Source organism: Cynocephalus volans, chromosome 6 (assembly GCF_027409185.1).
Source record: "Cynocephalus volans isolate mCynVol1 chromosome 6, mCynVol1.pri, whole genome shotgun sequence".
NCBI classification, from domain to species: Eukaryota; Metazoa; Chordata; class Mammalia; order Dermoptera; family Cynocephalidae; genus Cynocephalus; species Cynocephalus volans.
Window position 1 is genome coordinate 47379225 of NC_084465.1, and position 27122 is coordinate 47406346.

The window sequence follows — 27122 nt, forward strand, 5'->3', positions numbered from 1 at the left end:
TGTCTCACAAAACAGTGTGAAACATGATGGTTATAGTCTCAGGTTGGTCCCTGTAAAACCTACTTTATCCGCAACACAACAATTCTTAGGGAATTCTGAGGGAAAACATACTCTGTAATGTGTATCAAAAGCTTAAGTGGCACTTCAAGAAGTAGCTAGGTGATCTTAGAGAAGGCACTTAATCTCTTTCAGCTCAGTTCCTTCTTCTAAAAAAATGGTGATTATAAAGACTCATGGAATTTCTGGTTTGACAAGAACCTTAAAGGTCTAATTTTAATTTCTAAGTTGTCATCATGAAAATTTCAAACATGCTTAAAAACCAGTACAATAACCATCGATAATCCCACCACCTAGATTCAACAATTTAAAAAAATTTGCCACATTTACTTTGTGTGTCTTTAAAAAAACTATTTGAAAGTAAGTCAAAAAATTTTGACACTTTATTCCTAAATATTTCAGCATGCATCTCCTAAACCTGAGGATATATTCCTACATAAAAGCTGTGGTTAACTGTTTCTGTAAAGGGATAGACAGTAAATGTTTTAGGCCATACAGTTGCAACTACTCAGCTCTGTAGTTGTCTGCAGAAACAGACATGGACAATACGTAAACAAATGGGCATAGCTAAGTTTCAATTGAACTTTATTTTAAAAAACAGGCATTTGGTCTAAGGCTGCAGGCTGCTGACCCAACATACAGCAACAATGCTGTTATCACAACTAAAATTAACAAACATTCCCTAATATTACATAACAATTACTCCATGTTCAAATTTTTATAGTAGTCTCCAAATCTGTATAGTTATTCCTGTTTTTTTAACCATGATCCAATCAAGATTCACACCCTGCATCTAAAATTCCTTTTGAGAGTTTAATGATTTTATTCCTTCACCTCCCTAACAGCTAAGCCATTGGGTGCCGAGGATACGACAGTAACAAAGGATTGTATAATTAGTAACCATGAGAGATCATATCTGGTAACTCTCAAAATCAGGTTATGCATTACTGCATTTAAACTTAAAATAACCTAAAAGAGGTTAAGAATCATTGCACTCCGCTGACATTTATGCTTGTGCATACAGAATAGTAGTAGCTATCAAATGTGTATTAATACAAGCAACAATATCTATTCTATATACTATCAATATACTATATAAAGTCAACTGTATATCAATAGCAACATAAACTTCATGAAAAAACAAGGACTACATAAAAAAACAACAGAGTTATGCTTATTCAAAGGAGGGACCTAGTACTTACCTAGAAACAGAACAATCAATAGGACTATAATGGTAAGGAAAGCCTTGTTCCAAAAAGTTGCAATCTTACCCCAGACACTAAATGAAAAAATCTTCTGCCATCTGTAAAGCAATACAATTACATTAGGTATAAAAAAACCAAAAGAAGGTTTTGAAATACTTTCTAAATTCTGGAGTAACATTTTGGGAATTGTGTATCAAGTGAAAAGAATTAACAGAAATTTAATTTTTTAAATTTATTAATCCTCTGACATGACATAAAATGTTTCATGAAATAAAGACCAACTCTTCCAAATTTCATAATAACTTGACATTTGGTTATTTTCTGTCTGTTAGCTTAAATATTCTAAGGTGGAAATAAATTTTAAAGTAAATATAACTTGTAAAGTAAACAACTTTTAAAGTAAACATACATGAACAAAACCTTAAAAGGGACTTCTTAGGGCCAGCCTGTGGCTCACTCGGGAGAATGTGGTGCTGATAACACCAAGGCCACGGGTTCAGATCCTATACAGGGATGGCCGGTTAGCTCACTGGCTGAGCGTGGTGCTGACAACACCAAGCCAAGGGTTAAGATTCCCTTACTGGCCATCTTTTAAAAAAAAAAAAAAAGGGCCTTCTTACAGTGAAATGTAATGTTGTTGTTAGAAGCTATTTATATCTTTTTCTCTAGTCAGAGTAATAACTCAGAAATGACAAAGACCTATTGGTCTAACAATTAGCAACATTTCAGGAATAGGGTGATCTAACACTCTGTACATTTACTTTTATGTTAGTACACTTTTAACATCTGCTCAAGTGAAAGAGTTTCTCTACCTTAACCACGAAGGAATTAAAAACAACAAAACAAAACAATCGAGGTATTACACAAGCATAGTAAAGGGAAAAAATCTTAAATATATAGCTTAATAAATTTTTACCCATATATATATATAACCATGTAATCACTACCCAGATCAAGACATGAACACAGAGGAAATGAGATGGGGAAATAAATAGTCTAGATGGATTGAACAGTATAAGCAAAGACCCAGAGGTAGGAAAGCACAGGTTTATAAATGGCAAAGACTGACAAAGCAATCCATCACACAACTAGAAAGGTAACAAACTGTACAAGGGAATTTTGAATGACTAACACATTAACTGAGTCCAAAGAAGACATACACGGGCAATAAACACTTAGATACACTTCAAGCACTTATTAATTTTTAAGAAAGTTTTATTTTAAGATTATGACAAATTATCAACTAATAAATTTTGAAGTAATAGCTTGAAGTTGATGCAGAGAGTGAGGTTGATACAGATGAGTTCCTTTTGTCTCTACTCAAATTATACATTACAAAAATTTTATGTTTTTATGATGAGAACATAAATGGCAATATTTTGATCTGGGTCCAAATGTAAATCCAGTTATTCTTCAAGAGTCAGTATAAAAGGGAACACAAGAAACTCCCTATAGGGTGCTACTAGTAGTTTATAATAAGACTCAATTCAAGAGCAGCTAATAACAGCTAAAATATATTGAGTCCTTACTATATCATGGTTCTAAGCACTTTGACATGTTTTATCTCATTTAATTACCACAACTACTATATGAGGTAGACACTAGTACTACCTCCATTTTGCAGATGGGAAAACTGGCCAGAGAGAGTCAATCACTTGCTCAAGGTCACAAAGTCACATGCAGAGTTGGGACACAAACCAAGGCAGTCTGATTTCTGATCATGTGCCTTTTACCAGTCAGTTATGTGAGAAAAGAATGGAGAGACAAAATAAAGAATGAAAGCTTTCCTTTGAAGATTATGGTGATACATCATAAAAAGAAAGGTGAAAAGATATGTATACACACACAGTAAGAACATACAGTAAATGATTTGTGTGCCTATATGCCATATTTTATTACCTATATTTGTACATAAAGGTATATTTATATATGATGCAGATATCTATCTAATAGCTACTTGATCAGGATGAGTAAAAATTATCTTTGGCAGGAGGAAAAACACTTCCATAATTTATGGATCACTTTGATGGAGACAAGATAAATGGATGAAAAAACTTTTTGTGTGTGTAAATCCTTAAGCTTTATTTATAAATCAGATGTACATAAACAAGATCTTTTTTCCTTTTGAATATACAGGATTCTATTATTGCCAAATTACTAAAAAGTAAAACAGGGTGTTCATAAGGGTTTGAAACAAAACCAACAGGATGAAAGGCAGTATGATGAAATAGAAAGAGCAGTGGACTCAAAGCCAGATTCTTATCTGAAATCTGCCACAACCAGCTAGGTGACCTTAGTTAGGCCACTTGCCATCTGTAGGTCTCAGTATGTAATCTACAGAATGAGTCGGTTGGATGTAATAATCTTGAACACCCCCTTTTTACAGTATGATTCAATTTTTTTCTTTAGTAAGGAAGAAAAAAAGTGATGGTATAGCTGATATACACAAGGGCAGAGTGAGTAGAAATCTCGGTAGGTAAGGAGCAAGTTAAGAGTTGTGAAAGACTACCTGGACCCTGAGCTAAGATAAAACTTGGTTTCTTCCAGTCCTGTGATTTTACTGTAACTTAGGGAGTTATCTGTAGGATCTCATTTATGAGATTCTCTTTTATGCCATGAGTATGAACAAATGTCTTGCAACATTTTTATTACATGTGTATTTCACCATTCATACTATCCGATTTCTGGATATAAAACTGAACTCCTAGCAAGTGGATTATTACAAGGGTGAAGTGAGCCAATACTGGGACTGAAATACTTAGTACTTAAAAAGACCTTAGAAGGTCCTTTACTAAGGAACTAATGTTAATATATGGTTCTGATATCTTTCATATTCAGCACTTTTAATATACATTCATTAATTCTGTGTGGAATAAAAAGTAGTAAGATTGTCAAACACTAATGAAACTATTTCTTTGTTACATCAGGCCCAAACTAAGAATCATTGGCTTCGGTTTCTAAATTGCCATCCCATTGCCTCAACGAAACATTTTTGTCACCGTGCTGTACTGTAAATATAAGTCATCCATTCAAGTTTATTTAAGTTCATTTCTCCAATTCTGGGCAATAAAACAAAGTTAAGCCGGATGACAAGACAGGACAGGTGTTAAACATATAATCATTGTTTTATTATATTTGTAATCGACAGAACCAAAAGGACTCGGCCCCTTTACCTTACAGAAGGGAGGAAGAAGTAATTTCATTTGTACACATAATAAAAAGTTTTATATAAAGTGATATTTTAATATTGTCATCTACTAACTTTGTTAGGTAAGTTTATTTTTAAAGAGTTCCTTTTATACAATTGGCTGTCAAAACTTTTTAATCTTATGAAAACTTTTCTCCATATTACATGACACAATCTAAAGGAGCTAATCAAATACGTATTATTGTTAACGACGTGAAGGTTTCCTACCTCTGAGGAGGAATAAAAGGTAGACAGAAGATTAATATGAGTCCTATTTCAGCATAAAGAAAGGTTGCAACTGCCGTCCATTGGAGTGTCATTGTTTTCTCTTCACACCTAAATAGAGAAACACTTACTTGACTTGGCTGCCTTTCAAAGAAAAGTGGATTAAAGGCCCCCTGGGAGCAACGCATTTGTCCAGGGGGTTTACCGCGTCCGACCTGCCCCTAGCTAGAGGGCCGGGCATTAACCCTGGCGGGGCAGGGAAGGGAAGGGATTAGGGCTGGGCCAGGAGGCGGCTGTCTCCACCTTCCCGGCAGCCGTGCGTGCGGAAAAGGCCTGCGCGGCACCGACGACTTCCTCTTCGGCCAGCTCCACGGGGACAGCAGCCTAACGCCTCCCTCCCCTAACGCCCGAGCCCTGGGACCCTCGCGCTCCCCGAACGCGCCGCGGGCCGGGCCAGCTCCGCGGGGCTTCTCCAGCAGCGCCCCGCGCCCCCTCGGGTCTCGCCCGGCCTTACCCCGGGCTCCCGGCGCTGCTCCGCGGCCGCAGATGCGCGGGACGTCAGACGCCGCCGCGGCGGGGGAGGGGAGCGTGCCGCCCCACCCCCACTCGGGCCGTCCTGGCTGAGGTCACAGGCGGCGCCACGCGTTTACGGGCGATAACTGTTTTCTCACGGGTGGTGGAGTCACGGGATGACTCAGTTCTCTTGCCCAGAAACTTGGGGCTCCCAAGGGATACTCTTTCAGAAGGGCAGGCGTTACATTTCTTAAAGTGTGGTTGTGTGTGAGGCGGGGCGGGGGCAAGGGTATCAATCGACGTTTTCTGAAGGAGCTTCCTGGGGTCCAGGAAAAAATGGCACAGGGGCGGGAGTATTAGGGTGGTGCAAATTTAGTGAACGTGTTTAAAACGCACTCCTTTTCTGTGACGTCTATGGCAGAAACTGTTCCAACGTCATGAATTAAGATATATTTAAGGCCAGGATTGGGTGGCTGTGCAGCATTTCGTTCTTGAGAATGTAGGAGAATCTGTACTGTCAGAACTCTTGTCCAAGGGCTGGGAAGAGGCAATAAATCTTAGGGTGATGTTTGGGACTGGCAGGAAGGGGGTATGGGTATACAGTTGTGAGTCGCCTAATGATGGGGACATGTTCTGAGGAATGCGTCGTTAGGCAAACGTCATACAGTGTACTTACATAGACCTAGATGGTATAGCCTACAACACACCTAGGCTATGTGCTATTAGGAGTAATGCCTTGCGCTGGTTATGATGGCTACAGTGACACTAGGAATTTTTCAGGAATTTTTTATAATCTTTTGGGATCACTGGCATATATGAGGTCCATCGTTAATGAAAACGTCATTAGTATTCTTTTAATGATTTTCCGGGTTTTCATATTAGAGACTTTTTTCAATACAGACAACTTATCAGGAATGTCAATAAAAATACCATCCTCTTGGAGACAACTATTTTGGGAACATTAAACAAATGTTGAAAATAGATAATTATGGAATAAAAAAACACATTTAAGTCAATGCTTTTTCTTGATTTATCACAAACACACTTGATCATGTAACAGAAAGAAAAAAGTCTGAATATAAATTAACCTAAGGAAGTTCTTTTTTATCAAATGCATTAGAACTCCCTGCCCTTCCACACTGGTTCCTTCCAAAAACTTGGCACCTTACTCTACTGATTCTGCTGTGCTCACAACACTAGTATAGTACACTTCAGAGTTAATTTACAAACATCAAATTAGCTAGGTTTTGACCATACCTATTTGTTTATATTCTATTCATATTAAATGAAAAAGCCAGTTATCTTTAAACAAGACATTAATTGAAAAGTGAAAGCACGTCCCTAAGAAAAAATATGGCAGCACAGTGTTGATTCATTTAATATTCTCATTTAATATTCCCAAACTCTTTAATTAAGCAGTTTCAGATAATTATCTCCTTGTAATAGTTTTCATGTTGGTAATATAGAGTATTTTAATTATGAACTGTTTTATTTCAACCCAAAATACTTAATTCTTGCAGTGTACATTCACCAATAACAAAATCTATTACTAACACTCCCAAACCATGGGACTTTAAAGTTAACAATCATTATCAACTGCTGAGAGGCATAAAAATAACATCTCTAAAAACAAAGTATGAAAATTAGGTTTTTAAATTAAAAATAAAAACTGGCTGGGCCGGCCCGTGGCTCACTCGGGAGAGTGCGGTGCTGATAACACCAAGGCCCCGGGTTCGGATCCCATATACGGATGGCCGGTTCGCTCACTGGCTGAGCGTGGTGCTGACAACACCAAGTCAAGGGTTAAGATCCCCTTACCGGTCATCTTTAAAAAAAAATAAATAAAAAATAAAAACTGGCTACTATTCTTTAGGAAATATTTCAAATATATATCTCCAGATTAGCTACCAAAGTTTTTATACTTAAGATGCAGGGTGGTGCAATTAATTTTATCTTTTTAAGTACAAAAATATTTATCAAGCACTAATCTTCTAATGATCTAGAAGCCCTGAAATGCACCAAATTTAATATCATTTAAAGAGTTCCATGGAATCTCAGTTTTAAATCATAGAGAACATCCCATGTAATTAAATTTAGTTACATATAATTTAAAACAAATACCTTGAGATGTATAATTCAATTAGGAACTATGTTTGATTTTCTGATTTGAATTTTTAATGTAACCCACGTGCAATAATATTCAGAATTTCTTGTTCTTTTTCATTTTATATAGATGTCAGCAATTGTCCTAACACTTCTTTGCACTTATTTTTATTATAAACATACTTCTTGTTAACTTATAGATACTATGAGTCATACTTTGCTATTAAAATAAAAAGTTTTATTTAAAAATTTTAAAAACATAATTCTTTTAGGAAAAAAATTCCCACTGCTGTAATAGAATTCACAGCAGTGTCTGTCAATGTTTGCACCTAGGATGACCAGGATGTTTGAATGACTTGGGGTCTTCTTTAAAACTATAAATTTCTGGGTCCACTCCAGATTTACTGAATCAGAACCTCTGAGATGAAGTATAGGACCAATTTTTAAAAATGTTCCCAGGAATTATTTTTAAACTAAAGTTCGAGAGCGACTGACAAAGTAAAAACCAAGATATGACCTTGTGTGATTTCACTGTATGTATAAAGTGTATATTAAAATAATTTAAGAAGTCCAGTCAAATGCCATAATGGTCTGTAAGGTAATCTAAGATTGCTGATGTGCTTGACAGAGCATTAAATATTCTTTTTTCCTGCTTTGAAGTTATCTTTTCCATCATGTACATTAAATGTTGATGGAAACACATATAAGGTGTTCCGAGTTCAAGAGCAATGTCAACCCAGTCCCAGATGCATTTCAGTGGGGTTTCCTCATATCCAGCAAACATGGCCGGGTTTGCTAACAGTCCTCTTGCAACCATCACACCTACAAATTAAAGCATATCATATATGTCCGTATATCAAGAACCCATGGTTATTAGTTCAAACTCAATGAAACAAACTGAGAATATTAAAAAAAAAAAAAGTATTATCACAAGTTTCACTATGCCCTTATTTACATTAGTCTGTTTAATTCAATTATAAAACAATTTATTTTGGTACCTTTTGTAAACAAAGAAAGTATACAGAATTCTTTATTATTTAAGACCTCTATATCAAACAATTAGTCTTTAGATTTTCTTTAGGGTAAATCTAGATGGTCATAAATTGGATTGCTTAAAGTTTAAATTTATCTGAATTCTCCCATCTAACAATAAGGGCTTGGCTTAGTATGCTTATAATTTAGGGGAATAATAAAACTACATAGCAGTTCTGGGGTTCCTTTAGCTCCTGTAATCACTTTTGAGTTCATTAACTCTCATTTCTATTCTAGGTGCTTTATTTTACTGATAAGCTAGCTATCTGAAAGATTCTTTTTTTATTGATTATACATATTCATGGGGTACGAAGCTGACCGTCATCACCCGTGCCCAAGATGTTACGATTAGATCAATACTATCAGCATGCTCATTACCACAAATTGTGATTATTTCTTGTGTCCCCCACCCAATAAATCTCCGACATCCCTCCCCATCCCCACCCCCGGCAACCCTAAGTATACTCTTTCCTTCTGCAAGTCCAACACGCCACTTAGGTCTTTCTTTCCTTCCTAAAAATATGAAACGCTTCACGAATTTGCATGTCATCCTTGTGCAAGGGCCATGCTAATCTTCTCTGTATTGATCCAATTTTAATATATGTGCTCCCAATGTGAGCACTCTGAAGAATTCTTAACTAGTCTCTAGATATGATGGTGGCAGAAAAGTAACTGAATTAATTTACTCCAGTTAAAATGATTTGTTTCTAAGTAGAGGAGTTAACGTTATTTTAATAAACTGCTTAGCTTAAATCAGAACAATGAGAAATATGGCTCAATGTTAAAATTAATGACAATCAAATTAATATTACTCCCCTACTTGCTTTTTTTCCCAACTAAAAAAAGATAAAAAAAATACAGGTACTTATTTCTTACCATCAGTCCCAGTAATCTGCCACACATTTTCTGCTTCTTTTAAGCTTCTGATGTCTCCATTAGCAATTACAGGTATAGACACATTTTCCTTAATTATTTTAATGGCATCATAGTGGACTGGCTGATGTCTTTCTTCAACAGTCCTTCCATGGACCGTAATCCAGGAAACTCCTGTTGCTTCAGCCTTTCGACAAAGATCTACAGTTCTTGTAAGGTCATCATGGATCCTACAATTTCAAAATTACATCTTTTCACAGCACACAAATCTTAATGTTAAAATTAATGAACTAAAATGATATTTCATCACTTCATACCACCATCAGTAAGGTTTTGTTCAGGGATCAGTTCCCACCCAAGACCTCAAATTTAGCTATTTCACTGTTGGCAACAATAAATGATAACAGAGATTAAGTTTTACCTTACCTAGTGCTCTTCCCTTCTGGCTTTCATAAATGAAAAAGCCATCAAAGTACCGTCACAAATGAATTGAAAAACACTATCTTAATATGTGATGTGCATGTCCAAGTCCCAAGTGGGAGAACACATCTTGAAATATGTTTTTAACCTGTCACCAAAACCTGACTCCTGGTTCATTTTCTCTTCGTGGTGAAATTGTAGTGCAGATATTTTTCCTATTTTCTACTCTTGGTACCAGGAATATGTCTTAGCATTAATTAAGTTGTACCTGGAAAAAGTTGTTTAATAATAAAGGAATGTTTTAACTTTTGTTTAAAAAGAGGAAGTTGCTCAGGATTACAATTAAAAATTACGGTACATATTCATTTAGTAAATGTCTTGTTTCAACATTTCCATACATCAGCTACCAATTTATATAGAACAGACACTCTCATTCCACCAAAAAAATTCTTTTATTTCCTAAGTGATGAACTATCTTATCAATAGATTAAAATATTGCCTTTACCTTATTTTAATAGAAACTGAAAATCGAGGGTTTTCCACTTGATTTCTTACTTGTTTCACCATATCTTGAACAAGCTCTGGCTTGTTTATTAAGCAAGCCCCATAACCTTCTGCCATCGCCCACCTTTATCAAGCAAATACAACAACAAATGAATTACACACAGCTGGAAGAGAACATAAAATTCTAAAAGCACTGAAATGTAAGTGCATCTATGTATTTCTCTATCTAGTGATCTGGAATGGAGATTTCTAAAATTCATATATACAACATTTCTAAGTGGATCAATATGAAATTAGGAAAACATGTTCCCAGATCAAAAAGTACTCAGGGGAAATGGTTTTCACTCGCAAGTGAGAATTTTAAATTCATTCAACCAAAACAGATTTAAGTATTTGTAATTAACCGCAATTACTTCAGATTTTTTAAATCCCAAATTTGATGTTTATTGTGCATAACTAGAGGTTTTATTAGTCTCAATAGTAGAAAGATATTTTTGGCTTACAGCATTCCAACACCACTAAACAGCTTATTTAACTCTCCTAATGAGTATACAAATATGTCTAATCTGATTTGGATTATGCTGTACTTAAAACCTTGATTTTATTCTTTGGACACATTCTGAATTATTGACAGATAACCTAGTGCAGTGCCAGTACAGTAGGGATATTATTGTCAAATTAAGTGCATCCTATCAACACCCAGTTACATAAACCCAACAAAATAACTGTGGTATAGAAAGAAAAGGTAATTATAATAAAGTATTTTTGTAAGGGTAATTAATTAGGAGAAAAACATGTGGTGATCTCCCAAATCACAGAATCAGTTTTTAGAGCAAGTATATCTGACATGGCAGTAAAAACGCCTTTTAGGGACTGCTGTAAATATTAGATTCTCATGTAACTATTTATGGATGAGATTCCAGGCAGTTCCACACAAAATTCTAGTGGTGAGGGGAGACAAAACACATGTTAAGGGTCTATACATCGTGTTTCACCCATCAGAAAAGATTTAAAGTTATGTTCCTAAATACTCTTTCTTTACACTTTTTTCCCTTTCTTGTTCAGAACCCCAGTGCTTTAACTCTCTTTTCCTTACTTTTTAATTTTTAGAAAGATATTTTACCATGTTCACATAGGTTTTTTTCCGATCTTTTAAAAAATTCTTCTAACTTCTTTAAGCTTTACCTCTGAGGGCAACCACAGTTAATGTCTATTCCGTTCGCATAAGGACAGACTGTACGAGCAGCATCAGATAAAAGTCTTGCATCATTAGCAGCAAACTGAACAATCAATGGGCAATCACCTGATAAAACAAATAGCTCAACATTAAAATTTACAGGAAAAAACCATACATATACATACACACACAATACCAAACTCTAATGTTTCACAGGATAAAATAATAACTATTCTCAGCCTAAGAAGTCTTTGTTCAAATATCGTAACATCAAACATTTAGAAAATATTTTAAATTAAAAGCAATTTACACTACATATTCAAAACAGTACAAAATTTGATAAAATGAAAAGTAAAAAGTCTTCCAGCACTCCTGACAGACTCCTTTCCCAAATGTGAGAATTAGTTTATTGTATTCCAAAACAATTTTACATATACTTCTAAAATTTAAACAAATGTGAATGTTCTACATATACTTCTATGCCTACCACTCTTTTGTTCCCTGATGTATCTGGGAGATGTACTCAGATCTATTTTCTTCTTTTTAGTGGGATACTCTACTGTACAGGTGGACCATACAGTGTGTTTCTAGACTGTTTCTTATTGTAGTTCTTGCAAGTAATGCTGCAATGACTATATTCCTGCATACATGTTTTTGTGAGTATATTCATAGGGTAAATTCCCTGGAGGGCAACTGTTGAATAGGCATTTAACATTTAACATTCTGGTAGGTATTACAAAATTATCTTCCAAGGGTTTACCAATATAGATACATACCAGTATGGATGAAAGTTTTTATTTCCTCACAACTTATTCTACAGTGTGTATCAACATTTGTATATTTTTATTTGTGAGCTCTCTTGTCATATTCTTTGCAAATTTTCCTACAGACAATTTTTATATTAGTTGTTCCTCTTTTTATTTGTAATTTTTTTTATATAGAATAAAAAAATTAGCCCTGTTATCTACAGTGCTAGACATTTTGTATTGTATTGTGTTGTGTTTTCCTGGTTTTTTTTTTTTTGTCTTTGAGTGTATTTGTGCTCTTACATGTAAAAATTTAATTTTAATACAGAGCTTTGCAAGATTATAAAGAACATATTTTCCTCACCTTTGGGTTAGTGCTATAAACTCTGGGTAGATGTATTTTAATATTTCTAAAATTTTCTTTGAGGACCACCTGTAGGAGATTCACTGGGTGTTTACCAAAATGAGGATTTCTAGGCATCATCCCAGTTGCACTGACTCAAGATTTCTGTAGCAATCCACTGATTTACAGGATTATGATGTGATAAGAGAATTTTTTTTTCATGGGGATGTAGGGTGCTTTCCCTTTTGTAGCTCAAGAGAGTTTCAGAATTTCAAATTAACCATTTATTGGTTCTAATATATTTTCAATACAGTGCTAGATGCTGAGGATACCAATCAAGCTATTTCTATAGCTCCAGCCCTCAAGGAGCCCGTAATCTAGCGGGAGAGATTGGCATATATAAAGAAAATTATATCAGTAGGTTTAAGTGCAACAAAAGAGCCTGTGCGTAAGATGGAGGACATGAGTAGAGAGCGATCAGAAAAGGTTCCTTGAGAGCTGGATTAAGAAGCATAAACTGCAGTTTGCCAGAGAGAAGAGAGAGGGATCTGGAAGATAGGCATTACTGGAAGAATATTCTATGTAGGGAAGTGTGAGAGAACAAAGTATGTTCAAGGACTTAAAATAATTTAGTATTTTTTTTTTTATAAAGAAACAATATTGATTAGTTTTGGAGGCTGGGAAGTGCAAAGTCCAGGGAATACATCTGGTGTGGGCCTTTTCCTGGTGGTAACTGTACAGTGACACAGCGTATCACATGGTGGATGGCGGAAGCAAGCGAGCAATTTATTACTTTTGAAGAATAAAGTTGGTGGGATATGAGGGCAAAGTGATGGAAGATAAGGCTGCAGAAGATGTATTTGGAGGCTGGATCATGAAGAACTCTGTATATTATCCTCAGATGCTGGAATTTTAGTTTTAGCCAGTGATTCTTAACCTTTAGCAAGCTCAGAATTACTTGGAGGGCTTTTCAAAACACAGATTGCTGGACCACACACCCAGAGTTTCTGATTTGGTAGGACTGGGGTGGAGCCTGAGAATTTCCATTACTAACAAGTTTCCAGATGCTGCTGATCTACTGGTCTGGAGATCACACTTTGAAAACCATTGTTTTAGGCAATCAGGAGTCCAAAAAGGATTTTAAGGAGGGAAGAACATGGTCAAATTTACACTTTAGAAAGGTTACCTTGGGCTGTTTGGAGGATAGTTTAAAATGGGACAAGACCAGAGGCAGCGAGACAGGTTTCTATTCTAATAGTCCAGATGACAGGATGGGGGGCCTTTAGAAAGGCGGACCCTATTCTTTGATATATATATCACAAGTTTACAAGACATTCAGTAATAACATTAAAAGTACTTATAAAAGCATTTAAAAAATTAAAATATTTTAATATAAAATCTCTGAATTGTTTTGTAAAAAATTTTTTAAAAAAATTTTCACAAAGTCAGCAAACTATGGGTTTCACATACCTTGGTTTGTGGTAAATTCACTGTCTCTGGCTTTTATAGATCTGACAAAATCAGCGGCAACTATCATTGGTGTATAACACAGATCACAACCGTATTTTCTTACTAGTGTTCTAAAAGCCAACCTGTGAGTACATAAAACCTTAATTATACATTTACAACACATCATGATCATATGTATTTCCAAGTTTAACCTAGTTAATTATCAAATATTACGGAAAGTTTTGCCTGTGAAAAGATGGAGTAGATATACTTAGCAGGAAGAGTGGGGAAAAGTACAACAAAAACCCCTGGATATTATACACAAAACAAACATAAGAAAATTCTAAAAGGTAGAGAGAAGAGGGCAGACAGGTTAGTGACCTTGGGAACTAAGGAGTGACAGGGAGGTAAGATTCTTGGGTTTCCTTTTTGCCTCAAATATCCTAGATTTATTTATTATTTATTTATTTATTTATTTTTTTTAAAGATGACCGGTAAGGGGATCTTAACCCTTGACTTGGTGTTGTCAGCACCACGCTCAGTCAGTGAGCCAAGTGACCATCCCTATATGGGATCCGAACCCGTGGCTTTGGTGTTATCAGCACCGCACTCTCCCGAGTGAGCCATGGGCCGGGCCCAAATATCCTAGATTTAGAGTTAAAGAAGCCAGCTACCTGGAAATGCCAATGGGCGTAAACAAAAAGAACCCTAACAAAAGTCTGCTTTATCTAACCAAAGGACCGGTAAGGGGTCAACCTAGCAAGACATAAAAATTTTTAGACATTACCAGTTCTACTCTAGCCAAACACTATAGGAAAAGCTACGACCTCGACTCTACTAGCAAAGTTGGACAGGGGAGCTTAGACTTCTACCCACCCAAGGCTACAATAAAGTGCCTCAAAATCCCAGTGTGGTGGTGTCCATGAAGGCCAGTAGGAATCTGGAACTTTCATCCCTGCTGGCCAGTGAGGTGCCCCCACCCCCTCATCAGTGGAGACAGCATGGGGTCGGGGTGGGGGGAGCCTGGACTTCCACACCTACCCAGGAATAATGAGGCACCCCTCTCTCTCTGTGCTGGCCATGGTGTCAGAGGAGACCTAGTGGAGAGTCAGGACTTCCATTATTGTCTAGCAGTCATGAGGCTACCCCTACCATGGGGAGCAGGAACTCTCATTCCTGACCAGCAGTAATGAGGAGCCCCCTGACCCCAGATGTTAAAGGAGGCTAACTGGAGAACCTGGACTACAACTTCTACCTGACAATGATGAGGTGATGCCATGCCCCTCATCTTTCTTTGCTGGAGTGGTGTCCAAAAAAAACAGTTAAAACAGAATGTTCACAGAGTGCATGCGGATAACATCAAGGTCAAGGATTCGGATCTCCGTACTGGCCAGTCACAAAAAACCAAAAACCAAAAAAACAAACAAACAAACAAAACCCAACAATACAGAAGTTTCAATATTCAAAAATCAATCAATGTAATCTACCATATTAACAGGCTAAAGAAGAAAAATCATATGATCACATGATCATATCAATAGATGCAGAGAAAGCATTTGAAAAAATATACTCATTCTTGATAAAAAAAAAACAAAAACTCTCAGGAAAACAGGAAAAGGGGAACTTCCTCAACTTGATAAAGAGCAGCCACAAAAAAACCCTACAGAACACTTCCCCCCTAGACAGGAACAAGTCCAGGATGTCTGCTCTCATCAATGCTTATTCAAAATAGTGCTGGAACTTCTCATCAGTGCAACAAGACATGAAAAAGAAATAAAAGGTATATGATCGAAAGGAAGAAACAAAACCATCCCTATTTACAGATGACATGGTTGTCTACACAGACAATCCCAAGTAATTTACAAAAAACCTCTCAGAACCAATAAGTGAGTTCGGCAAGTTCACAGGATATAAGATCAACATACAAAAACCAACTGTAATTTGTATATACTAGCAATGAACACATGGAAACCAGAATTAAAAATATAATACTACTTACAATTGCTCAAAAAAAAATTGGGTGTAAATCTTACAAAACATGTATAGAACTTGTATGTTAAAAACTACACAACACTGATGAAATAAATTTTAAAAAAAGTCTTAGTAATGAGTAGACAATACTGTGTTCATGAATTGGAAGACTCAACATAGTAGGGAAGTCAATTCTCCCCAAACTGATATACAGGTTTCACACAGTTCTTATGGAAATTCCAGCAAGATTTTTCTGTATATACAGACAAGATCATTCTAAAATTTATTTGGAAAGCAAAGAAACTAGAACAGCTAAAACAATTTTAAAAAGAAAAATAAAGTGGGAGGAATCAGTCTACCTGATTTCAAGACTTATTATGCAGCTACAGTAATCAAGACTGTGTGGTACTGGTAGACGGATAGACACACAGATCAATAGAATAAAACAGAAAACCCTGATTTTTAGCAAAGAAGCAAAAGTAATTCAATAGAGGAGAAAGACAGCCTTTTCAACAAATGGTGCTGGAGTAACTGGACATCCATGGGCAAAAAACAAACCTCTACCTAAGTCTCACACTTAAATTAATTCAAAATTAATCATGGACTTAAATGTAGAATGTAAATTACTTTTAGAAAAACAACCTAGGAGAAAATCTTCAGGATCTAGAGCTACACAAAAGATTTCTTACACTTGACACCAAAACCACAGTTTACAAAAGGCAAAACTGATTAATTGGACTTCATCAATATGAAAAACTTTTGCTCTGCAAAAGACCCTGTTAGCATGAAAAGACAAGCTACGTACTGAGAGAAAATATTTGCATCCACATATCTGACAAAAGAGTAGCATCTAGAATATATAAAGATCTCTTAACACTCATAGTAAACAAATAAAAACAAAACAAACAACCCAATCCAAAAGCAAATTAGGCATTTCTACAAATATATAAAAATGTATAATAAACACATGAAGAGATGCTCAACATCACTAATCACTAGGAAATGCAAATCAAAACTACAATAAGTGGTTCACGCACATTAGAATGCATATTAAAAAAACAGAAAATAACAAGTGTTGACAAGGATGTGAAGAAATTGGAACTCTTGTGCACTAACGGTGGGAAGGTAAAATGGTGCTGTTATGGAAACAGTATGGAGATTTCTCAAAAAATTAAAACATAGAATTACCATATGACCCAGCAATTCCAATTCTGGGTACACAGCTGAAAATAACTGAAAGCAGGGTCTCAAAGAGATATCTGTATACCCATGTTCATAGCAGCATTATCTGCAATAGCCAAAAGGTGAAAGCAACCGAAGCGCCTATCAAAGGATGACTGAATAAACAAAATGTAGTACATACATAAGATGAAATATTATTCAGCCTTAAAAAGGAAAGTCAGATACACACCACAACATGGATGAACACTGACGACATTGAGTGAAATAAGCTAGTCTCAAAAAGACAAATACTGTATGATTCCACTTATATGAAGTACCTCAAGTGACCAGATTCATAGAGAAAGTAGAATGATGGTTGCCAGGGGCTGGAGGAGAAGGGAATGGGAGTTATTGTTTAATCGCTATAGATTTAGTTTTGTAAGATAAAAAAAGAAAAACAAACAAACAAACAAACAAAAAAAAACACTACTGAACTATGTACTTAAAAATGATTAAGGGGTAAATCTTATGTTATGTGTATTTCACAACAATTAAAAATTGAAAAAAACCCAACAACTCAATATTAAAAAAGCACACAATCCAATTAGAAAATGGGCAAAGACATGAAGAAACATTTCTTCAAAAATATACAGACAGCAAATAAGAACATAAAAAGATGTTCAACATCACTAGTCATGAAAGAAATGCAAATTAAAACCACAATGAGGTATCACTACAAACCTATAACAATGGCTAAAATAAAGAACAGGAACATTATGAAAAGTTGGTGAGGATGAGGAGAATCTGGATCCCTCATACGTTGTTGATGTAAGTGTAAAATGGTACTGCCACTCCGGACAAGTTTGGCAGTTTTTAAAAAAACTAAATATAAAACCACCATTGACCTAGTAACTGCACTCCTGAGCATTTGTCCCAAGACTTATGTTCAAACAAAAACCGGTACATTCATGTTTATATCCATTCGATATCCACTATATCCTTGAAGGAGGGACCATTTTTATAGACAGAAAAAGCAAAGCTTGGAGAGGTTATTGTTTACTCAGGATTATACACATACAAGGCAAGTGATAACACCAGGACTCAATTCTAAGTCATGGTTCCAAAGCTAGTAGTCTGAAGATCCCATGTGATGGGCGATCTTAAGGTAATTTTAAAATGTCAGAGTATAAAAGGGCAACCACATCTTGGTTTGAACCAAGTTCATTAACCATTTAACAACACTTACTTAGAATATCGAACCATTGGGGCACAGACTTTTATCAGCTGCCCAGAATGAAACATTTCTAATGGATCTTTTTTTCTTTCTTGGCATGTGGTTTGTATGCAGTCACTCTTCATGAATACAGGTTTGTTTCAAATCTGAAAAAAAAATCAGTTTGTATAGTGAAAACGTACTTTTACTAGATGAATTCCCATCATTCTAACAATTTCAATTGCCAACAACATATATTTTTCATCAGGCTTAAAGGCTCAAATATTTTTAGCTTGTTTTTACAGTATTAAATAGGATACAACAGGCTGGCAGGTTAGCTCACTTGCTGATAACACCAAGGTCCAGGATTCAAATCCCTGTACAGGCCAGCTGCCAAAACAAACAAAAACCAAACAAAAAATTGGATACAACAGAATTCTGCCTCTATTTATAAGTGACTTTTAAATTTTTTCCGTGTCTCCGTTTGACTTTGACAAACCAGAAAATTTTACTTGAATTATTTCATATATAATACTGGTAGTTTGAAATATCTTGTTTTATTCAGGAAAGTTAAGTGGCATTAACAGAACTCTAAGTAGTCAGTGTTTCAAAAGATATCCTGGTATTTTCATTCTAATTCTCAAATTCTATTTTATTTTTTGGCAGCTGGCCGATACAGGGATCGAAACCTAGACCTTGATGTTATCAGCAACATTCACTAACCAACTGATCTAACTAGCCAGCCTGAGTCTTTAATCTTTAGGTCCTAAGTTGAAACTAAAATCACAGCCAAGGTACTTAAGGAAGCTATCCATATCTTCCAAGAAATCCCTAAAAGCACTAACACTTAGGTGACATACAGAGAAAAGGGGGAGTGTAAAGGAGACTGAGACAGAATAGCTTTGGAGATGGAAGGAATAAGCCTGAAGAGTGATATTCAAAACCAAGAGAGGAGAGAGTATTACAAAGGAAGGAGGGGATAAGAATCTTAAATATCATAGAAAAGCAAGGTAAAGACTAAAAAGTGTCCAATGGCAACTTCATTCGTATTCATTCCTGTAGTCATACTAAGAAGCACAAAGAAGGCCTCCCTCAATGTGTATTTGCTGAATGAATGCAGTGGTAGCTTTCAACCTTGGTTGTACGTTAGAATAAGCTGGGTCACTTTTAACGTCAGGCTGCCCAAGCCATACCCTGAACCAATTGAATCCAAATCTCTGGGTTTAAGATGCAGACACAACAGTGTTTTTTAAAGCTCTCTACGTGATTTCAATGCGCAGCCAATCTTGGACCTACAGGAGTAAGTAAATTCACATCCTCCATAGCGCCTGGTACAATTGTTTGTTTAAATGGGTTTCCACCTTACCTATTAGTTTCTTTAGTATGTAGGGACCGGAGTCTTAGGTTTGTAACCTCATGCTGGTATGTATAGTAAGGGCTCAAAACTTTCCATTGTGTGAGTGAATATGTATTCTTCCAATGGAAAAAAAAAGCCAACTAAGGAGTAACGAGCTATAATTAGACAACGCTATTCATCATTAACAATCAAGAATTATTAAAAACAAATTAGTTTTGTGTATTATGGATAATGAAACCTGAGTCTGAGCATACTGCCCTTGGCAATTCATGTGACTTCCATTCAGAACAATCTTATTTGCGTGGTAATCGAGACCAAGCAAGTTACATTGGAGAAAAACCTGAGAAGAGAAAGCGGACAGCAGTGTGGTATGAAACTTGTTTATCTGAGTTGACAGAGAATTAAAATGCGTTTAGTTATAAAGTATTTAGAACAGCGTTTAGCGCAGGGTAAGTACTATTATAGGACCTTCTTGAAATACTGTTAGCAGAATGTAGCTATGGAATTGGAAAAAATGGTTCCCTATGCACATACCTACTGCACAAGATGGAAGTTATTTTACAGCTTCTTTCTTTTTACGAAGAAATGCTTAAGACTTTCTTGCATATGTGTGGTTGACGCTATTAATTTATCAGTATTTATACTGGGAGAAATGTAAGTCAATAAAGCAGATATATTAGGAGCGAAGATACAATGAGAACCAACTCGATGATTTTACAGCGTCAATACTGTCAGTTTAGGTACCGACAATCCATTTTTGGAATTAAAAAAGTTTGGCGTCACTCATAGCACGTGGCTTAAACTGAGAGAAAAAGGTAGAAGAAGAGAAAGGTCAAGGTCTCGTGGGAGGGAGGCCAGAGACAATGAGTCCCAAGTGTCTTTTCCTGATTCAGTCTTCGTTCTTCACCGACTTCTCCCTAATTCTTCTCACGGTTCATCTCCGGCAACTTTTCTTCCCAAGCTTTAACCACCTGCTTTTGCCCCAGGGTTGCGCATCAAGGCGTGGGACACATACAGCTGGGTAGCAAGCAGCTCCCAGAAAGCTCCGCTCTCTTTTCCCGCGGCGTGAGGTCCCTGTTTTTAGGTTTAATACTTGCTTTAGAGACGAGCACTACGGCCACGTCCTGTTGCCCACCTTCTCCTTGGTCTAGGGAAGGATGCCAGACCCGGGGTCGCGGCCAGGAGCTGCGGCGAGAGACAGCGGAGGCTCCGCCGGCCCAGCGGCCTCTGCTTCCTTGGTGCTCTGGGCCCACGGCGTCCGCTTGCTCCGGTACCCACGCGGCTCCCAGCCAGGTTCGGTCCAGCCGCCGACACAGAGCCGATTCTCCAGGCCGCTCCAGGAGCCACCGGTGGGCGGGGCGGGCGGCGCGGGGATTCTGCGTCATCGCCTGGGCGGGGCGGCCTCGCTGCTGACGCCGTCAACCCGGTACCTGCCAACATGGAAGGTGGCGACGGCCTAGTCGCTGTGGCTGGCCTTGGCGCTTTGGGCTCTGGAGGTGCTGCAGCGACAGTCCGGGAGCTTCTGCAGGACGGTAAGGAGTTGGGGTTCGTGCGGGTGCTGGGGCAAGGGGGCTGTCCTGCTCTGCGCCCGGCCAGGTGGACTCAACCCGTCTCTTTGCAGAAAGTTTTTCGGATTCGACGTGACCACTCCCCTCGGCCCGGCCCCCTGGCGTCCGGGTGCGGGCCTCAGCGACTTGTTTCCCTAGGTACTTGCTCCCCTCTTCCCTTCCGGTGTTTTGGGGACACCTGGTTTCTGGTTGCTCCTCATTTCAACTCGACTACCCACGCGCCTGGGGCTTCCCTGAAATTCCCGGACCCCGCACCCGGCGACCCAGGTTGGCAGCCACTGACTGCTGCCGCAATTCTTGACGAAAGTGTTCGAGTCCATGAAAAGTGTGAGACCTAGAACAGATGACAGACGCTTAATGAAAAAAAGTAGAGTTGGAAACACCCGGTCCATTGACAAATTCTTGGAATTACAGTTGGCCCTTCTTTCAGGCTTGTTTGTTTTTTTACGAGACAATTATCCACACAGTCAGACATGGGGGGCGGGGTTCGGAGCATTGTGGGATTAACTATTTGTATCGAATATGGCTGTCAGATTTATTGCTAGTTTCGGAGAGAAGTTGCCCAAAATGAGAAGATAAGTTAAATATAGTACACTTGAAAATACGTTGTTTTAATTCAGTTACCACTTCCCGAATCTCTTATCCTTTAGAATAAAGTTCAAATTTCTAAGCGCTCCCCCAAAAGCCCATCTTACCTGTTCTTCATCCCCCCCCCATGGCCATCACATTCTACCTTGTATTAAAATCATTTGTATACTTGACTTAATCTCTTCTGTTGTACTGTAACCCCCCCTTTTATATTCCACAGTGTTAATAGAAATGTTTTGCATACATCAGGTGCAGAATAAATGGTTTTTAAACTGAACATCACTGTAAGAAGCACATGCATGTACTTGTAGACCAAAATGGACGGTAAATGATTGAAATAAAGTTCTAAATTGGTTTTTCTCAACTGTCGAATATTTTATCATTGTCCTTAATTACTTGCCTTAACATGATAATTTATATACTTTTGTCAAAACTAATGTGGTTTTCTGAATTAGATTGTGTTAGATTCTTTAGGTTAGGGTCTTTGTCTAATGCATCTTTATATCCTAATTTAAATTCAGTTTTGAACTTCTGGTAAATGTTCGGTTCCCACCCTCACTCACTGTGTAGTAGGGGAAATAATCTTGTAGAGATATAGAGGTAGGCACTGTAATTTAGAGTTGTAAGGGTAGCAGTACGAGTGTGTACAAGGTAGAACATTAATATAAAAGAGATGGTAACTGGAGGTTAAAGACTAGTTAGGGAGTGTCAGGAAAAGCTTTCTAGGTGGAGTTGGTTTTGAAGTGTCAATAGGACTTCCTCAGGTGAACAAGTGGAAGGAACAACACATGCCAAAAAATGGGAATATGTTTCAGTAGGATGCATTCCAGGAATTGTAATCCAGTTTTTGGAGGGTGAATAATCCTTAATTCTCCCTTCTGTATTTTCCTATTCTCTTTGCCATTCTCCACAGTGATTATTTAAATCTTCTTTACCCTCTTCAAACCTGTCCCTTCAAGCTCAACAAATGACTGTTTTTCTTAAAAAAAAAAAAAAAAAAAAAATCCATATGATGTGAACTTTCCATTTCTTGCCATCAAACCTGTACACTTTTTTTTTCGGGAGCTGTCGGGTAAACAAATCTGTACCCTTGACCTTGATATTATCAATACTGTGCTCTAACCAATTGAGTTAAGTGGCCAGCCGCCAAACCAGAACCTGCAACCCACCATTCCTCCCCTTGCATTATTGATTACAACAGAAGTTTAGTCTGTGCTGCTTCTTAAGGACAGTCTTCCTGTTGTGCTCTGGATTTTCTTCCTGTCTCCCCAGGGACCCAATCACCCCTATTCTATGCCACGAAAATCACTATGCTAAGATCTCCAATTACTTCCTTGTAGGTAAATCAAATGGATACTTTTTTGGTCCTTATCTTACTTGAAGTTGTAGTAGGGTTTGACTCTTTTCTTGAAATACCTTCATGTGGCTTATGGGTTCTGTGCTTTTTAAAAATTCCTAATTCTTTAGGTGCTCTTGGGAATCCATGATTTGCTCTACCTAATTACTCATTTTCAGATTTTCACTAAGTCCTACATATTTTCCTGTCTGAATATTTGTCAAATTTGTCACTTCCTTGACATTCTTAGTGCCACTATCTTATTCAGGCCTTCATTATGCCACTTGGGTTCTTAACATAGTACTTCACTGGCCTCTGTGACTCTACATCATGGTTGTGTTGGCAAACCAGCTTTTTGGGAAAAATATGAAAAGCCCTGATTTTATAGTGTTTGCTGATTTCTATAGTATAAATACCCTCACCGTGGTCAATTTTGAAATACCTACATGTGATGTAACTGGCTCACAGAATTCTTGAAAATGTAACAGTTGGCTGTCAAGAGCCAATAGGAGCCAACTCCAGCATACTGCTGTGTTACTAATCCCTTTTCAGTTATCCTCCATACCTCTGCCAGAATTATTGTTTTTGGAGACAAAGCTGGCAGTGCTCTTTCTTAAAACCTTAAATGGGATATAAAGTCAGCCCTCTGTATCCATTGGTTTTTCATCCATGGATTCAACCAACAACTTCCGATCCCTCAAAAATGTGTGTGTGTGTGTGTGTGTGTGTGTGTGTGTGTGTGTGTGTGTGTGTATGTTTTTGGCATCTGGGTGGTATGCTGCTATGAACCCTTGACCTTGGTATTATCAGCACTGTGCTCTAACCAAGTGAGCTAACTGGCCATCCTCAAAAATATTTGAAAAAGAAAAACATCGCACAGAATATGTACAGTCTTTTTTCTTGTCATTATTCCCTAAATGATATAGTATAACAACTATTTACATAGCATTTACGTTGTATTAGATCTTATAAGTAACTTATTTATTTATTTATTTATTTTTATTTATTAATTTTTTTAAAGATGACCGGTAAGGGGATCTTAACCCTTGATTTGGTGTTGTCAGCACCACGCTCAGCCAGTGAGCGAACTGGCCATCTGTATATGGGACCCGAACCCGGGGCCTTGGTGTTATCAGCACTGCACTCTCCCGAGTGAGCCACGGGCCGGCCCTTATAAGTAATTTAGAGATGATTTAATGTGTATGGGAAGATGTGCAAAAGTTATATCCAAATGCTGTGCCATTTTATATTAGGGACTTCAGCATCCACAGGTTTTGCTATCCAAGGGAGGTCCTGGAACTAGAGACACCGAGAATGACTGTAGTTCAAATATTTTGGATGTGTTACAAACCTGCTTTCAAATTGTCCCCAAACATTCTTTTGGAACCTCATCTATCATTCTTCTGCCCAACACATACACTTTATGTTCTAGAGATATTGAGGTCAATATTTCTCTTTTTTCTCAAAATATGCCATGGCATTTGTTGCTGCTAAACCTTCCCTCTGCTTGAAGTAGCCTTCTCCGTTTGTCTGCCTGGCAAATTGAAAGGAAATGTGGTTCTCATAATTAAGACCAAACTAGCAGTTTCTTTTTTCACTCCAGTACATTTTGAGAGTAGTCAAGAATATGAGTCTTTGTTTTTAGCAGAATGATACTTTCAGTTGATAAATAGATGAATTAATTCAGTCAACTAATATTGAGCACCTGGCCATATCTTTGGTATTGTTCAGGCCTTGGGGATGTGGTAGTAAACAAAACAAAAACTAATGGAGCATATACGACAGTGGGTAAAGGCAATTGAAGTTTTCTTATAAGTACTCTATTTTGCTTTTTAGTTTCAAAATCTCTGTCAGGGCAGCCTTTTCTATACCATATGGTTAGGAGGTTGCGGTATATGCCTACCTTGAGCCTCATTTCTTTTTATCTATGTTTAACTTTGAATCTCTCAATTTTGTTTTACTTGCAGATTTGTGGATTTCTTTATAGAAAGACACCTTAACATTTAGTATCAGTTCTTTTTCCTGTCTATTAAGGGCCAGTTTGAACTGTTTTTCTTTGCTTATTTTACCCATAAATCCTAAATTTCTATAACACCTGTAAGTTTGTGTTTGCCTATTTCTATTAAAGTTACAGATTTACTTTATTGTAACAGTATTTATTTATTGATTGAGAGATATCTGAGGTTGTAAGTATTTTATATAGCCAATTTTCCTGTTGTCTTTTCACTGGCAATGACCTTGCTTTCTTGAATTAAAGGATATTGTTAAGTTATGTTTTTAATCTTTTACTCAATGTTTTCCTTCCTTTTGATTCCCTATAAAAGTAAACATTTAGCTCAACATCAGTAAGCATCAGGGAAATGCAAATCAAAACCACATTGAGATACCATCTCACTGTGGCAAGGATGGGGAGAAAGAGGAACCCTCCTACACTGTTGGTGGGACTGTAAACTCGTGCAGCCACTATGGAAAACAGTATGGAGTTTCCTCAAACAACTACAGATAGAACTGCCGTATGACCCAGCAATCCCACTGTGGAGTGTATACCCAAAGAAATGGAAATCATCATGTCGAAGGGATACCTGTACTCCCAAGTTTATCACAGCTCTGTTTGCAATAGCTAATAGTTGGAACCAATCTAAATGTCCATTGACAGATGACTGGATAAAGAAAACGTGGTATACATACATAATGGAATACTACTCTGCCATAAAAGGGAATGAAATTCTGCCATTTGCAGCAACATGAATGAACTTAGAGAAAATTATTTTAAGTGAAATAAGCCAGATACAGAAAGAGAACTATCACATGTCCGCACTCATAAGTGGGAGTTAAAAAACAAAGAAAGAACAATCACAATCATTCACTGAAGGAGAGAATGGAACTGAGGCCACCAGGGAGGGGAAAGGGGGAGGGGAGCTAGGAAGAAATTGGTAAAGGCCACAAAAAATGATTACATTATGTAATGATAAGTATAGTAATAAAAAATAAGCATTTAGCAGTACAGCAGAGAGGTTCAGAGTGTGGGCACTGCAAATAGATTTCCTGGGTTCACATCTCAGACAGTTATGTTGGACAAGTTGCATTCTCTGTCTGTACCTATCTCCTCATCTGTGAAATGGGGAAATGGTAGTTCCAACAGGGTAGTGTGAGGATTGAATGGGTTAATATGTGGAAAGTATTTAGATCAGTGCGTGGCACATAGTTAACTCTCAGGAGTATTACTACTTTTCTTCTGCAGTTGCCCGTTCCACTTCCTCCTCATTATTGTATGGAGCATTCACTACAGTACCTAGTGTATAGGAAGACCTCAAAATTTGTTAATTATTATTGTAATTGTTCTATGTTTAATAACTAGTTTAGTACAGGGTGATTAAGAACTTTTGCTTTTATTTTCCCCCCAGAGTGTTACAGTGATTTTTTAAATGAAGACTTTGATGTAAAGACTTATACTTCCCAATCTATTCATCAAGCTGTAATTGCTGAACAACTAGCAAAACTTGCCCAAGGAATCAGTCAATTGGATAAAGAACTACACCTACAGGTAATTCCAGTCTTCTGGATTGTACAGATTATTCAACCTAAAGTGATATTTAGCATTTTTGAAATCTTATTATTGTTAAATCTAAATGCATATTTACATGAACAAATACATAACTTACCAGTATAACTTATTTTTTAAAGTACATTCTGAAAAGTGTTCTGTAAATTACTTTTTCATAGTTGAAAAAATAATATACCCATCTCTCCAGAACCTTTTTATTCATACTTCTGTTCATTACCTTAACTAATGTGCAATGAATATAGTGGGCAAAAAATAGTATGTCTTTGAAGATAATAAAAAATGGAATTTTAGAAGTAGAACCATATGAATAAGAGAAATTGGGATGTTTCATCAGTAGTTCACGCTTTATGAGCACAAAGTGTAGAAATTGCTAAATTACAGGAGGTTAATAAGTGTGGTGGATAGAACACAATGTGGGGAGTTAAGAAATGGATCCTAATCTCAGTTATGCTATTGACTGACTTTTATGTCATTTAATGTCTTTGAGCCTTTTTAAAATCTATCAAATGGGTTGAAATGAGTAAGAAGA

General features: G+C 37.1%; 3 protein-coding genes and 1 non-coding gene across 5 annotated transcripts in view; 1 reads left to right on the forward strand and 3 right to left on the reverse strand.

The window, feature by feature from the left end:
• Nucleotides 1-5275, reverse strand: part of BCAP29 (B cell receptor associated protein 29) — a 45041-nt gene extending 39766 nt beyond the window's left edge. The window contains exons 1-3 of one of the 2 annotated variants that reach the window (XM_063099268.1): nucleotides 5189-5275; nucleotides 4678-4785; nucleotides 1260-1360 (exon numbers count right to left, since the gene is read on the reverse strand). In XM_063099268.1, coding sequence (XP_062955338.1) covers nucleotides 1260-1360; nucleotides 4678-4769 — 193 coding nt within the window. In that variant the 5' untranslated portion in view covers nucleotides 4770-4785; nucleotides 5189-5275. Of the gene's footprint in view, nucleotides 1-1259; nucleotides 1361-4677; nucleotides 4786-4977; nucleotides 5070-5188 lie in introns of those variants that run through there. The other variant, XM_063099266.1, reaches the window with a different exon arrangement.
• A 2331-nt stretch (nucleotides 5276-7606) lies between these two features.
• DUS4L (dihydrouridine synthase 4 like) lies at nucleotides 7607-20859 on the reverse strand. Its single transcript, XM_063099265.1, has 7 exons — nucleotides 20071-20859; nucleotides 18213-18346; nucleotides 13856-13977; nucleotides 11305-11422; nucleotides 10121-10243; nucleotides 9199-9425; nucleotides 7607-8112 (listed from the first exon to the last, which is right to left on the reverse strand). Exons 2-7 carry the CDS (start codon nucleotides 18323-18325, stop codon nucleotides 7865-7867), a joined length of 951 nt encoding a protein of 316 aa, XP_062955335.1. The 5' UTR covers nucleotides 18326-18346; nucleotides 20071-20859; the 3' UTR covers nucleotides 7607-7864.
• Nucleotides 8838-8944, reverse strand: LOC134381343 (U6 spliceosomal RNA). Its single transcript, XR_010023943.1, has one exon. It is a non-coding gene; the product is annotated as a U6 spliceosomal RNA (small nuclear RNA).
• A 107-nt stretch (nucleotides 20860-20966) lies between the features above and the next one.
• COG5 (component of oligomeric golgi complex 5) overlaps nucleotides 20967-27122 on the forward strand; it is a 338885-nt gene continuing 332729 nt past the window's right edge. The window contains exons 1-2 of the mRNA XM_063098584.1: nucleotides 20967-21068; nucleotides 26433-26572. Of these exons, the coding sequence (XP_062954654.1) occupies nucleotides 20975-21068; nucleotides 26433-26572 (234 nt within the window). The 5' untranslated portion in view covers nucleotides 20967-20974. The remainder of the gene's footprint in view (nucleotides 21069-26432; nucleotides 26573-27122) is intronic.

What these genes read in the sequence shown, in the direction of transcription:
- DUS4L (XM_063099265.1), bottom strand. Translation starts at nt 18,325, where the DNA reads ATGAAGAGTGACTGCATACAAACCACATGCCAAGAAAGAAAAAAAGAT. An exon ending in TCAGTTTCTATTAAAATAAG is followed by an intron (nt 9,426 to 10,120) that starts GTAAAGGCAATA and finishes TTGAAATTGTAG; the next exon opens with GATCCATGATGACCTTACAA. An exon ending in GCAGATTACTGGGACTGATG is followed by an intron (nt 8,113 to 9,198) that starts GTAAGAAATAAG and finishes TTTAATTTGTAG; the next exon opens with GTGTGATGGTTGCAAGAGGA.